General features: G+C 37.3%; 1 protein-coding gene across 1 annotated transcript; it reads left to right on the forward strand.

The window, feature by feature from the left end:
- The first annotated feature begins 3,740 nt into the window (after nucleotides 1–3,740).
- On the forward strand, nucleotides 3,741–14,050 carry LOC132705424 (uncharacterized). The gene is made up of 2 exons (XM_060676004.1): nucleotides 3,741–4,463; nucleotides 12,218–14,050. The coding sequence occupies exons 1-2, from the start codon at nucleotides 4,055–4,057 to the stop codon at nucleotides 12,346–12,348; spliced, it is 540 nt and encodes a 179-aa protein (XP_060531987.1). The 5' UTR covers nucleotides 3,741–4,054; the 3' UTR covers nucleotides 12,349–14,050.
- Nucleotides 14,051–15,940: the final 1,890 nt, after the last annotated feature.

The following is a 15,940-nucleotide window of genomic DNA, read 5'->3' on the forward strand; positions in this document are numbered from 1 at the left end:
CCTTATCCTTAAACGCAACTTTTTAAAATCACTCGAGAAAAGCACAAACCTAACCCCTGCAATACGCCGTTGCCGGATCGACAAGAAAATAGTAGTATTCAGTATTTTCGCACAGGTTCGAACCTGTTCGGTAAATCACAGTATGGCGCGTGTACGCCACTGCAATTTCCCTCCCCCGACCCGTGTTCCGACTATTATGCGGATTAATTATACGATATATCCGGCTCTACGGTCTGTCGGTTGGAAACGTATCTACCGGCGCGATTTGGGAGGAGAAAAAAAAAACGTTACAATGGACCATTGTTTCAGAAATTTCTCGCGGCCGCTAAAATTTCCCACACAGGTTTTCGCGCTTCAACGGTCCAGAAGCAGAAAATCACCCAGAAACTTACCGCGGAAACCGGAAACACTGGGTGACGTTGAAAAACAATTGACGTTGAGGTTTGTCAAAGGGAGTCGTCCCGCAATCGAATGCTAAAATCGGCGAAAATTGTTTATTTCATTTTCGTTTATCTGTGACGCGTATGCATTTTTATCCAAATTTGATTGCATCGCGTCCAACACGCAAATCAAATAGATAAGGTTTATGCGTCTCGGCCCCGGCGCATCCGCCGATACACACAGTTGCACACCAACGAAATAAATACAATACCCAAAAATTAGGTGGAGACCCCGAAAATATAGTATAAATTTAAACCAGTGAACTCCATCTATCGAACTAGAATAGTTCCGGTAATGCAGGCAATAACGATTTGGTCGAGATCGAGATCGAGATGGGTAGTAATGGAAATTATTTTCTTCGTCATACAATAAGATATTTTTGATATTATTTCTTAATTATTATTGAAGTTTGGATTTTTCAGTCGTTCATCCCCGAATTAAGTGGCCGTGATATATTTTGACTATTTTTGGCGGTACTCCTTACTAACTTTGAAATACAAATTATGCATTGATCAAGACGTTAACTTCGTTAAAGACTGCCACGTGCCACTTAGGGCGATTGCGGAGCTACGACGACGGGTCTGGGAGCGATGGAATGATTTCCTGAGATTTTAACCAGTAAATAATAGTCTTCGTACTGTTTTGCAAAAATATATCCAGAAACTAATGATCGTCGTTGATTAGCTTCTTCAGACATTCGTTTTTTAACCTCTCTCTCCGCTCGAAACAAATAAATCTCATGACTAAAGTGGTCTTTATAAAACTTTCTATTCTTATCAAATTCTTATTTACAATGACATTTATCGGAAAACATGGCAGATTATTCATAAATTTTAGAAAATTAATAAAACAATGAAAATCAAATGTAAAATAATTTTTCGTTTTAACTGAAATTTTTGCTTCTTTAATATTTGACAACTGCACCGAGGTGCAAAAATAAGTCATTTTCATTTCTTGACAAAATATTGTAAAATAAAGAATAGCTGAACCAACCAAAAATCGATTGATTTTTGATTAGTTCATAAAAAAAACATATATACTAAACTATAAAATTCGAGAACATATAGTTTATATAAAATTTAAAAAAATAATTAGCTTTATACATATATTTGAGATCCATTCAACAAGCGCATACGCGTTCGTTTTTAACCAATGTCCTTGCCGGATTTAACAACCAACATGGCCGCTGACAGATCGTCGATAAATTTGGATGGGGCATTTTTACGACAGTGTTTTCTCAAAATATGCCTAGATCTGGTTAAAATGTTTTGGGAAAACGAGTTAGGTGCGTGAAAATCGTTGTTTAGAAAGAAAATGGCACAAAGTGCAGGTTAATGGAGAAATGTAGAGGCATGTGCGACTACGAGAATATCAATGTCAATATATAATTTTTACCGCTAGTACGGTCACTATATTATCTAATAGCTATATGGTTTTATATGGTGTTTCTATTTTAATTTTGTAATTTAAAAATCTAGCAACGTCGTCCCCAATTTCTTTTCTGCCATTGCTGTCAACGAAAACTAACCTTTAGATATTCTATAGCAATTTCCAACGTACATCCAAAATCTTGAGGTTATTTTATCAACATTTCATTATTATTAGCAGGTATTAGATGTTTTCTGGTTAAAAAATACGGCACAATATAAGAAAAAAAGTAATCACTATAAACTTTTTTATTTATTTTTGGAAAAAATGCTCCTATAATTTGCAATTTTTTTTATCGTTATTTACCGTTTCAATTCATGGGATACAAATTTTCGAGAAGTTCGTGTGTCCGAAAGACGTTATTGTATATTAATGATCTGATCCCGTTTTATAAATAATTATGAAGTCTTCAAATGATGATATAAATAAATATTATATAAATAAAGTATTTCCATGTAATAACGAAAATCGTTAATTTGATTTTATCATTTGTATGGCATCACCACGTATATTCGTGGATATTATTTAAACATTAATATTTTGTTATTATTTGACTGTCGCGTTAGTTGTCAAGAGAGAAAAAGTATTGGTGAATTGATGATTTGGTAAATACGAAATGTGCATTTTAAGGGTTTTTCTAAAATAATACCTTTTTTAACGTGCTACTATACGCTATTTTCAAAAGCATTAAAAAAAAGATTGTTAAAAACGTTACTTAGTAAACTAACCAAATACAACAGCTAGCTCATTGTTCCATTTATATAAACAAAACAATTAAGACACAATTAAAATACAATAACCCGCATTACTAGCCGTTTTTTTTCTGTTGTAAAATTTGCCTCACTTTTGTATCACGCCCTTGTCACTCCAGCTTAGGTAGATCATAGAAACGAAATGCAACGCTGTCAAATCTGACTTTGAACGAACGAACGGAAAATCTTTTTTTTTTTACTGTAGTAGGGCCACAAAAATAAATAAAAAGCTATTTAATGCATATTAAAAGCAAATTAATAGTGTTTTGTTCTACTGACACATTAATAAATATTAAATTGTGCCAAATGAATTCGAATTCTTTAGAAGCTAATTTTAAGGTTGGTATTACAGAAAACTAGATGGTAATTAGGACCGCTGAATCATATATCAGATTATGAGCATTGGGTGCACAGTTTGTAATTAAACAGCAGTCTTCAGGTAAAATAGGATCGATCGTGTGAAAATTCTCACTTTTCGCACCGTGTGCCGGCGCTGATTGATATTTCCTGAGAGCGAAAAAGCTACGAGGGGTGAGAGAGTTTCCTGCCTATCGGCCGGATGTTCGTAGTACCCCTCGAGACCTCGCAGGCTCCACGCAAAAATTTTACGGGCCTTAAACTTCGACTTCGTTTGTTCACGACTGACTTGTCGCTCCATTAAAAGATCATTTTTATTAATCGCGCTCGCGTATTAACCTACGTTCCTTGTCAATTGTTCATATGAAGCCTGTACCAAACACATTTGCAGATTTGCCGCAGAAACGTACAGACAAAAAAATGCAAAGTCGCAGTGACTAACCAACTCGCACGCCATGCCGAAACGAAAAAATAACCCAGGCAACTGATTTTACGTTGCATCGTGCGTAACGCATTCCTTACAAATAACAGGTCGGTCGTTTCTAATGAACCGAACTGGAACGTCGCCTCGGGTATTGTTTTAAAAATTTAAAATTGGGTGCGATTAGAGCGATGCGACAACTGCGCTTGCGCGGCCTTCGACGAATTTAAATCGTACCGCTCCCTTCGCCGGAGTGCGGCCGCCGTTTTTGTTTAATGCGTGGGTTTAGAAAAAGAACGCCATACAAGCGACGCTGGCGTTGATGCGTCGCGCTCGCTCTCGCGGCTTGTGGCGTGGTTATTTTGCTGACGCATTTAGTCGCGTATGGTTCGTTGCATTAGAGTTTGCGGTCGGTGACTTCGTCGAGGATTCGAGTGCTTTTTCCGGGTTGTTTACTTTTTTTCGTTCCCGCGCGGCGCCGAATCGAAAAATCTACCGTCACGAAAACTGACTACGTTGTCGAAACGACCTTCCCGCGTTTGTTGCCGCAGTTTCTTCGCCAGCTTGGCCTAAAACAAGTGGAAAGTATCGCGTGTCTATTGTAAGCTTGGTTGCCTAACCTCAAACAACGAAACCGCAGTGTTTTGCAAACAAGATGAGCGCGAGTGTTTACCCGACACATAGGGCGATGGTACTATCGTCCCGGAATCAGGACACGGTTATTAGCAATCAACCCGAGGTGAAAAAGGTGAAACGGATCTTGTTCGGGCCCGCGGACCCAAAAGCCACGCAAAGGTTCATCGACGATGAGCTAAAAAAGATACTCGCTACCACTTCAGAACGATGGAACTTTGATTTTCAACGCGAGCGGACTTTAAATCCTGAGGGAGCGTACGATTGGAAACCTGCGACCCCGAAGAAGTGTATCAGGCCCATTAAACGGCGACCCGAATCTGATTTCGACACATCCGAACTGTATTGCGAACCGTGTCGTATAGAGATCGTGAGGCCAATTCCCGTTAGGATCACCGCATCCTGCAAAACGCAACAGAGTCACATAACAGGTACGTCTGATATAGTCGGGTTACGAGAACAACAGCCGAGATATATTCGACTATTTTGGTCTAATATAAACCGTAATAGGAGAAATCGGCACCATTTGATTAGTAATAAGCGCAATACGATAAAAATTACTTAAGAAGACATTAGAAAAGAATATTTGCAACATGTATTTTAGCTATAGTGTTTTAGCAAAAACTGTTGATTCCTTAAAAACACCCAAATCTTTGAGTGAATTCTAAGAAGTGAACCTATATCCTCGGTCCTTAACTTAAGGAAGTGAACGTAAAACAAATATTTTTGACAAAATGTTATATATGCCTCTGCTTGTTCGCAATATAAAAACTATTTTTAAAATCTCCATTCCAAAATAGGATGAAATAACTAACCAAAATGAGCAGTTTATGCGTGGTGTGACATACCACGTGTATATCCCGAGAATTACACAATTGATCAAAGAACAAAAAACAATAATGAATAAAAGAACTGGTGTTAATAAAACCAAACATGACCTGCTCTCCCAAACCCACTGGTGGCGAGGAGGGGCCAACTTTGAAATGTTAAATGCAGGTCCTCAGTATCAGGTTCAGCGACAGGTTCTGTCCGAATTTTTTTTTTGGATTCTCTGCAGATGGCTCTGTAATCGCAAAAAAAAACATTTCTCCGATTTGTTAAGAAATACTACTGCTGTTACTTAACAAAGCCGAACAACACCTTGAGCGTTTTGGCCCTAACCACCACAGCCTTTCATCTCGTTCTATTTCTCACTACTTGTTCCCACTCTATATTGTCTTTCAATCTGTCCTGTGGGACCACGCTTATCCTGAAATAGGGTTAACGGTCGAATTGGCTTGCGAGAGTGTCTAATGAAACTAACGTTTTAGAGTAGAGAATAGCAAAAATATGTTAAAACGAAGGTAATGATAACACTAAAGTCGGATTCATAAGATCGAGCCGTGTATTTCTTAAACAAATAAGATAAAACTTTTTTTGCGATTACAGCGCCATCTACCAAGAATCCAAAAAAAACTTTGGATAAATGCTGACACTTTCGTAGCATAAAATATGTTTAAGATTTCAATTTTGCTATTATGGAAGAGCTTTTTATAGAATATTTAAAAGGTTTTTTTTAATTTTCGAGATATACCACCACCTCCATACTTTTTAGACACTGGGTATATGAGAAAAATATGTTGAGTTAAAAAAAAAATTGTGCCTATTCCGAGAAAATACAACGGCATAAATTTGTTATGTATTTGGAAACCTCAGCAGGCACAAAAACCGTTAAACACCCCCTACCTATATGTGTGCACTAAATTTGTGCGTCACGTGTTATTGAGCCTTCTCCCCTAGGTGGGATCGCCGCTGCATCTGTCCCGTCAGCTGTTTGATGAATTATTATTAGGCCTATGTTTTTGCGAAAATTCGCCCCTTCGCAGTCGCTTCCATCTCTTAGGCCGTCCGTTGTTAAACATGGATTTTTTTTAAAAAGTTCTCAAACTTTTGTAATTATTTTGTTTTAAATCCTATTATGGCTTTTTTACGGGTCAACTAGAACAGCATTAGCATGATACGAAAGTAAGGGAATTTTTACAATAGAAACCGACCGCTAGAATGGGGATTCTGGTCTTTCTCTTGCTTCGCGTTGTTTGATATATTTACCGATATGGCGACCGATATATTCTTAATGAAATTATTTACTCATTATTTTTTGGTGATCAAACAATATTCTTATTAAAGATTAGTGTGAAATAAAATAATACATAAATGAAATATCTAATAATAACTTCTTAAAAATATTTAATTTTTTCTAGTGTTTAAAAAAGTATTTTTGAAAATTGATTGGTCTGAAATTTTTTCAGGAGCATTGTTTCAAGAAAGACTATAAATACACACATTTGCCTAAGTGTACATGTGTACAGTTTTTGATTATTACTGCAGACATAAGCAACGCAAGAATTTACCATTGAAAAAACAGGTTTATTAACATAAGACCAGTATGCCATTATTATTATAGATCAAAACCACTTAGTTCAGAGAAAGATAAACGATTAAAATGATTTCACAGAACTACCCGGTAACGAACCCAAGAAATCCCTAACTGCCATTGGCATTAACGTATTCGACAATGAAAACAATCCCCACTACAACCCGTATCACTCTAAATACAAAATTTGCATCATAAAATTCACGTTGACACGATTATCGGTAATCTCTTTGATACTTCGCAGAGATTATCGAAATTCATCATTTCCGCGTTATTTCGCGTCATTTAAGTCGTAAATGGCAGGGCCGCCCATGACACGGGCACCCTTTGCCATGTACTTGCGGGTACGTCATTTCTCGTCAGCCACACGACCGACAGAGGTCGTTCACACCGGCGCGCCGCATTCGAGTTCACGCTTAAAATCTAAACAAAGGTTTTCTTCGGTCTCCTCTCTGAGGTTGTTGTTGTTACGGCCATAGAGATAGCACGATCTCGGTGTAATATAAACCCGAGTACATAAACCAACCTAATCGGAGAGCATTTTACGCCGGACAGATGGTTTTTTCATTGGGGCCGTTTATTACTTTGATTCGCTGCGGATCGAGGAAGAATTTTTTCTCTTAATGTTAGCTGATTCGATTGTAAATAGGAAAAAGTCGAGTCGAATTATCTTCCAGTCCCTTAAAATATGCATAAAATGAATACAATGTGTCCCAGATTCGCTTCTCTATACAGGGTTCTCCGTACCTATTATGCTTACGGCAAAGGTTAGTTAAATGGGGAAAGGTTTAAAAATAGCATGTGTCTCAATCGTCTTTTGTTATGTCGTAACCCGCCTTACTTTTCATTTTTCTTATGGTCGTCATATTGGATTTTTCGATTTTTTTAAAGAGCGTAGTAGGGCCGAACCCGTGACTACAGTGACACAAGCTCAAATAGGTTTTTTTGAGCTTGTTGTACTCGACATACTACGTAATATGCGTATAGCTTACAATTATAAGGTAAAATCACTAATCGGTTAAAACTTACTTTCCTGTTGAACTCGTTATATTAGATAACTCTAAAGCCAGGTAGGCAATTAATCAATAATTATAATTAATATAGGTATATTAATTATTTTTCTAAGCGGTCTTTATTTGGTAAATAAAATCCGGTCGCAGAATCCAAATATCCTGAATTAATTCGATGACAAGCAAGCGCATTGGTAAAATCCATTACTTAGTGGGTTTATTTTCCTAATAGCATAATAGTTAATAGAATATTTTATGAATGTAATCAAATGTAGCTTCGTTCACTAACATTCAACACGTTTGAGCTGTACCAAGTCGTTGGTACCGTTCCAACGCGGCATCAATACATTGGCAAAGGAATAAATAAATAACGGCCCTGATGGTTGAAGATGCGCGCGTACCTCGCGATTACGCAATATATTTTTTGCCATTTGCATATCGTGTCTATTACACTAACCTCCATATACGAGAGAAAGTGCACACGTTATTCAGTACCTACACGTCTGCGTATAATACGGGATCATATATTTTACAACGTTGTCGAGTAAAAAAAAACCGGAACGTCCCCGTGTATCTGAAGTAGTGTGGGAGAGAGTGCGCGCGCGCTGCGTTCTCCGGTGTTGCCGGGTGTGCCCGGCGTCGGTTGTCGATGCGAACTTGCTAATGTTTCGCCAGTCATCCTGTTGGCTTCTTCAGAGCTTAACTGAACCAGGCGAGACTTCAGCAAGATCCAGAAGATCCCGAAGATTTGTAAATACTGTTAGAGTAGGCTGTGGAATTTTCTTTGAAAAATTAATCAGAAATCGTAAAACTATATACATTTTTCAAAAAAATAAATAAAAGCCTCTTTAATAAAGTATTTAAATGCGCAACCGAGAGGTTAGAATAAAAAATACAAATTTCTATTGAAAAATCGGTAATATGAATTTTCCAATGGTTCATGGAAAATACATTACATTACATACATTATAGTCAGTCATTCTTTTTAAGAGTTTCAGTTTGTTGTTTTTTCTCTTTTGTATTATTTTTTATGAATTATATTGCACTACGAAGAAACGAAGCTTCTGCTTAAAAAACCGCGTAATATATTTCATTTAATTACTTTCATTAGATTATTATCAGTATCGGGGTTTCCGTCTTTTTTTTTCTTCTTTTCTTTTTGCAGCAATCGGCATTGGTTTTCGATTTTTTTTTTCGGGTTGTTTCCTAATATAACCGATATATCAACACAGAACCTATGAATTAATTAGTAGGTGGGACCCGGTATAAACCTTTCTTTTCTTGAACTTCTTAATTGAATTGGGGTCAGTAATGGTCATTTACGACCCACAAAACACCTTTGTATATGGCGCAAATTTTTCGACGATTTTTATATATCATACATACCCATTGTGTCATGAATTAGTCGGGTCCCGGTGTAGTAATGTTCAGTCAGACAATTCTAAATTATCAAATTTATGAAATTGCTAAAGACCGTTTGGGCAAGATTGGGCATTTAAAATTACCGTTGGTAGTTGTTTTACATTCTTCAATACAACTTCTAAATAAAAGTGCTAGTTTTTTGGTCCCTTGGCGATGAAAATGATAAGAAAAATACTCGGATTAACAAAAACATTCTAAAAGCAGCTCTGTTATGTAAAGGAGTTTTATTCTAGTGATATTTCGGAATGTTGGCCGCCCAGACACTCGAACAACGCAATAAAAAAAACCTCAGCCGGCTGAACTGACAAGTGGGACTTAAAATCTTGATATCTCGCGAGTAATCTCGAGATCCGGCAACGGCGCACTCCGGTTCTGGGGCGTATGGGCGGTTGGAGGGTGGGGACGCTGCTGCGTTGCGGTGGCCGCGAGGTGCATCGGAACAAGAAGAAAACACCACGGCCTTGATGTGTAAGACCGGTTGGCAGCGGCCAGTTTCCATGCACACACAAAAGACGATCGTGACGATTAGCGCTTGCGGTCTGCACCCATCCTACGAGCGACCAATTTGTTCATGGCCGCCCCGCCCGCCTCCGACCGGGCCCGTTTTGAACATTCGTTAATTTACCGGCGACGCATGGTTACCAACGATAGCGTTCAATCGGATAGTCCCTGTGATGGGCGCCAGCAAAGTAGAAAACTTAAAGTATTTGAGTATCAGAAAGCGTATTCAACAGGTACTTACAATACAAGAGTGCTTATTGATGTCAAAATTTACGTACTACGTTATATTAAAACAGAAAGACGATTGCACAAACCTAGTAAAACTGAGAAACACTAAAAAAGAGCCACTACCAATGAAGAAAAAACTTAATGCAAAACAAAAATTAAAATAAAGTAAAAAAAAGTGATTTTAACTTTCAAATCAATTTCAAAAATAAAAAATAGATGTTTAGAAATTGCGTCATACCGGTCGTGTCTCAAAAAAATAACAAAAAATAATTGACAGTAGTTGGTTTAGTTTAGTTTAATACATCTAACATAAATTTACTAGTTAGCAACGCCGCATTCCTATTGAAATCGGTGAAATACTCTTCCTAATGGCGGCGCCGTACAAAATAAAACTGCGCAAACCATAGATGCTAGAATATGACCAAAGTTTTGTAGAAAGCCGTTTAGAAATGGCGGTTTGGATCGAGGTATCGCGCATCTTTGGTTTTCGGTAAATTCGCCACAAGCGTAGAAACCCAAACATCGAGTTAAATCGGTTAGAAAATGCGAACCGTATGCGCGCGCGCGCTTGTGATTTCATCGACAATGTGCAGCGCGCGCGTCGGAGTAGGCGGCCGTGGCGGCCTTTGTTTTTTTCCTTTTTTTTTCGCTTATTTGCGTCCACAGCTACCGCGATGCGCACTCCCGGCCGTGTGCATTTTCCTGACGTGTGGTGGTTCGGGCTCGTGCCGCCGGCCACGCCCACAATTTATTGCGGCATACGCGGTGGTCGTCGGTGTTTCGCAGCCTTGGCAATTTTCGGAACAAATGATGGAGAGCGCGACGTACAGGGTGCTATGCGACGTAGAAAATAGATAGTGTAGGATGATGCAACCAAAAAGCAATTAATTAGTTTTGGTTAAATCAACGTTAAGGTGTGTGTAATGCATCCTTGAAGGGGTAAAAGATATGGCTAGCGGAGACTGTAAAAATCCAATAGAGCGCCCTCAAGAAACATCAAAGTCGAAGGCGGTTTAGGCGACGAGGAAATTGATCCTTGTTCCGGTTACTTCGTATCCCTTACTGTTTGCTGCGGTATAGTTTTCGGCTGCGAAATATTTGCGCAAACCACGCGTGTTTACGCTGTTCCCTATTTGTTTTCTTCGCATTTATTTACGCGCGGAAGATAAGCCCAGATAACACGGGTGACGACAAAGTCAAGGTTTGCGATACAACAACAATCCGCCATTGTACTATACGACTGTCTAGCAGATATTCAGAGTCGTTCTAAAAACCTACATTCTGGCAGCGGCGGATGTCCTACGACTGACCACCTACGTCACAAATTTAATAATTAAATTTAATGAAAATAGACATTGGCGAGCTTTCAAAATTATTTAAAATAATTGAGCAATGAGAGTATCTACAATTGCGATCCAATAAACGCTCCACGTTTTAAACTTGATTTTTTAAAAATCTTTGTTAAATTGTCAATATTGAAAATTTAATTAAAATCAGAAAGGAATGTCTGCAATAATTGTTAATTGGTCCAAGTGAACTGAATTCACAAAACGCATAAGTATTTAATTTAATTAAATAATCGGACCCGATCGACCTTTAAAATTTAATTAAAATAATTCAATACGTGTACGTATCGACAATTATTACGAGCCAATGGACGCTTCAAGTTTTAAGCTTAATTAAATTCAGAAAAGTCGTTGTGAATTGTCACTTCGTCAATGCCGAAAAATTAATTATTTATAACAAAATAATTGATAATTAGACACTGATTCAAGTTTAATTAAATTCACACAAGGAAAACTTAATTAAATTTGTCGATGTTGAAAATTTAATTAATTTTACAAAAGAAACGCATACATTTTTACAATTATTACACTGATGGGCACGACGTTTCAAATTTATTGAGATAATTGATCCTTTCGACCTTTCAAAATTTAATTAAAATAATTAAAGACACCGGAGTGTAAAACAGTGTTGACGTTTCGAGTTTTAAACTTAATTAAATCAGAAAAGTCGTTGTGAATTGTCACTTGGTCAATGCTGAAAATTTGATTAAAATAACAAAATAATTGTTAATTAATCAATGATTCAAGTTTAACTAAATTCACACAGGGAAAACTTAATTAAACCCCAAAAACTCCTCGCAAATTGTCTCTTGGTCGATGTTGAAAATTTAATCCATTAATAATAATTATTTTTTTTTAACTATTAATCTGATCGACATTAAGTTTCAAATTTAATATAATAATTGATCCTATGGACCATTCAAAATTTAATTAAAATAATTGAAGACATCAGAGTAATCGTTTTAAGTTTAAAACTTCATTTTAAATTCGCACGAAAACGTTGAATGTTGAATATTTAATTAAAATGAATGAATCTGTAATATTTATTACGCAAATTTACTGGAATTTACAAAAAAAAAGATCTAGAAAATCGGGAGTAATATTTGAAATAGGCAATGATCGAAAAATAATAATTTTGTAATTGTAAAATTAGAGTTTTGAAGAAAATTTAATTATTTCCAATTTTTAAGAAAAAAAAGAGATTTGATTATTGCAATATGATACGATGGAAAAATATCAGTTTGAAACATTTTCTTTGGTTTCAGATTACATGAGGGCAGCGAAAAGACCGCTGTCGGAACTATCAAAGAGATCCGATTGGGAGCAGGGTCAAGTTGGGGCCGCGGCGACAGCCCCTCCGAAGAAGATACCGCGGCTTCCGGAGTTTAGCAGTTAAAAGATCGCCCCGTATAGAGAGCAGCGCTCTGTACCCTCTTCCACAAAGCCACACGCGCACCCGCGTAACGTACGCGCGCGTGCACTTGTTACAAATTACTTATGATCTCCGAAAAAAAAAATTATTTGATATAACTAGAGAGTACAATTCGGTCGTTTCCGGCGGCGCTTCCCCTGCTGCGGCGGGCGGGGGGTCGCTACTCGATTGTTTTTTAATATTAGGGGTCTTGTACAGCTTAAGTACTATGCAGTGGGAGGGGCGTTCGATGTTTCGCACTGCCCACTGCACTATTGTAGATTTTTTTTGTCGGTGCGGTAACGCTTAAATAATAAATTTGGGAATAGAAAAAATGGCGGATCGATCGGAAGGGAAGAAATTAAGTAACAGTGTTTTGCCAAAAATTTGAATTTTTGCGTATTCAAAAATTAGTACTGCTCGAAACCACCATTATTTTTCTTTCTTTTTATATACAGTGTGTCTTATCTCTCATGGTTTTACGGCGTATTTCCTTTGTTAATAAAGGTAGCGTGTTGTGACACTTTTTATTTCATTAAAAAAATCACGAAAGTCTTAACACGCTATCTTTATTAATAAGGTAGATACCACTGTAAAACTATAAAAAATGCAACATACTATTACAGGGTGTCCCGAAATTTTCCACCCTACGAAAACTCGTCTTTTCAGATAGATATTCTGTTTGCCAATGAAAATTTGAGTATTATATTTCATTCATTGAAGCAAGGTGTCGGAAATTTTGCCGCGTCCTTTCGTCCATGGTGGTCTGACGAAGGTTTTTTTTTCTCGAAACTTTACCTCTGAATTTTGTTTTCGTTTACCACCTTCGCGGTCAGCCATTTTTTTTTAATTCGCCGCTCGCTTAAGCGTTACCGGACTCGTATATATTTTTTTTGCATAACGGTCTCTAGGCTATATAACATATTTATTTTCCTTGTGATCTCTCGGCCAAAATCGCGTATTGTTAAGCAGAACCGGCCGGCGCGGTCTCCCTCATTCGGGGTGGGACGCGCGCCGCTGCGCCCCGGCGGTTTACCACGTGCAATTATTGTAAATAGAAACCATAAACGGGGTGTCGGGGATTTTTGCGGCTACAGATTTTTTTTTCCAAAATTCTATCATCGACGTGGAAGAACGGGGGACGACGAATTGGTTGAACTATATATACCTTAACATACCTGAGCGTACATCACTAAGGCCGCATTCCGGCCGGGCGCCTGCCCATCGTAGGCGCCCGTCATCTCATCAGCTCGCGGATTCCGCGGTATATTTTTTTTCTGTTTGTAGTTTTAGGGATATAGCAGGGGAGGTGTTTTTTTTTGCGCGTGGGACGCGTTTTTTGAGATGAAAAAATACATTTATTTACTTGTTAACATCTGTGATGTATTAGAAATATGATCTCAAAAGCAAATATATTAATATATATTATATCGTGTGCGCGGGGGGCGGGGTCGTGCCCTCCCGTCCGGTTCCCCCATCCCCTATTTCGCCGACTGCGCTAATCAGGGTTCACGATCCGCAGTTGGGGGTGGGCACGAGGGCGGTTCCCGGGGGGCGGCCGACTCCAATTTTGAGTAACGGCAAAGTAATTTAGATGTAATGAAGAATAATGTAAATTTGTTGTAAAAAATAACGATTTTTAAAGTATATCGTGGAGCTTGGTAATTAAAGCTTCGTTTTGTTAGTATACATGCTTGTGGTTTTATTTAATCCCCTTCCCCACGCGTTTTGAGGATGAAAACTGGCAATACTGTAGACAATTAATAAACATGGATTATTGCCATTAATAATTATAGGTTTAATAATATTATAATTATCATAATCATTCCATCCACTACGTGTTAGTTGGGCTTGATGCCTGTTAGGTAGACGTTTTTTAATAAAGAAATAACTGCAAAAAATGGACGCTGACAATCAAATCACGATTTTTGGTGCTACGTCACAATATTGCAAGTGAAAAAAATCAGACATGCGGAAATCTTTGAATATAGCAGGATCGTTTCTGAGAGTTGACGAAATAAAATTCAAAACATTCATTAAAGTGCCGGGTTAAAAAATTTTGACACCTGTTTATTAATACGCAATTTATTTGTTATATATTATTGCAGTGATGGCCCGAGCGTACCAGTCGAGGGACGACATGACGTTATTGGGAACTAACTAATGTATATAATCAAAGAATAGCGTTACAATAACATCCACATTTCCTTCTTGCATGACTTGCTAAAAAGAAATTCAAGAAATGTTTATTTTTTTATAAAACAATAAAATTGTAACTACATATACTGAGTAAGTCGAAAGATAATTAATTACCATTTATCGAAGAAATCCAGTTTTACCTTAAAAGGGTACGACTATCTATTAAACTTAACTAAGTAGTAATATCTTTAGCTGCATAAGCCCCAATTCACGTATCATAAAGTTCAAAAATATTCTACTCCATGCGGTAGTGTTTCTACCTTTCAAGTATTTTCTTTAACAAACAATTTCATCGGTCTCGAGTAAAACGAATTTAAGATTAGATATGCTTTTCCCATGTAAAATTTATACGCTGATATACTCCATAGCACTTTTCTACCTATTCAAGGAATAGTTACTGTGTCTTTCCAATAAGAATTTAAATGCAATTCTAGTCATTCTATAACATTCTACTCGCATCGATGGACTACCTTTACATTTGATCGTAAATTTCTCCAGACAATATACCGTTTTTGCAACATAATCCGGTATTTAACTTTGATAAATGTTTATGAAGGTCTAATCTCAGGGCTACCTCGCTTATAACCCTCAATAAATATATTCCATAATGACGTACCAGATCCGTATTTCTGTACTTCGTGCATACAAATGCTGAAAAGTGACCGATTTGTGTAGTTTCATGGGTGAGATTCCTCGATTATTATTCATCCATGCCGTGAATAATCCATTCTTATTTTAATATGTTTATTATAAATATAAATGAAGACAATGTTCTTTGTGTATGAATTTGCAAAATACGTATCATTTTCAAGCAAAAAATGTTAAATGACGTCTTTAGTCGATGTTTTCGTGGTAGTGAACCTTTACTTCTTTGACATCTTTCGCAGAATGTAGATATGCCCCGCAAAACTGGCACATCCAACGAATATTTCCTGCTGTTACCATCAGTCCATCGTTTCTTGACAGTATCGTGGCTATCAAACCAGGTCTCATCTTAAGATATGATGGGACGTTTTTAACACGAATTTCTTAGATTTCTCTTAAATATCTTGTCCTCCACTCTGAAAATCTAGATTCCATCAAAACTTGTCTCTTATTGATGGTTTTGTAATAAAAACCAATTCTTTGTACGAACTCGCGCAAAGTCTCTTGGGAACAGTAAATGTTCAAAAAATTAATCAACTCTTCATGCCAAATTTTAAGTGTTAAAATAATATTCTTCTGATAAGGATCATATATCAACCGTCTCACTATTGCGGCACGATACACGTCAAGCAGACTTTTTGGGGCCCCACGATATTTCCGTGTTTTTTTTTCTTGAACGCCATTCACAACTATGTCACGTAATGTGGCATCCGGTATTTTAGTCATCCCGGGC

The sequence above is a fragment of the Cylas formicarius genome, unplaced genomic scaffold, assembly GCF_029955315.1.
Source record: "Cylas formicarius isolate icCylForm1 unplaced genomic scaffold, icCylForm1.1 PGA_scaffold_7__23_contigs__length_41026272, whole genome shotgun sequence".
In the NCBI taxonomy this organism is placed as follows: domain Eukaryota; kingdom Metazoa; phylum Arthropoda; class Insecta; order Coleoptera; family Brentidae; genus Cylas; species Cylas formicarius.

What these genes read in the sequence shown, in the direction of transcription:
- LOC132705424 (XM_060676004.1), top strand. Translation starts at nt 4,055, where the DNA reads ATGAGCGCGAGTGTTTACCCGACACATAGGGCGATGGTACTATCGTCC. An exon ending in GCAACAGAGTCACATAACAG is followed by an intron (nt 4,464 to 12,217) that starts GTACGTCTGATA and finishes CTTTGGTTTCAG; the next exon opens with ATTACATGAGGGCAGCGAAA.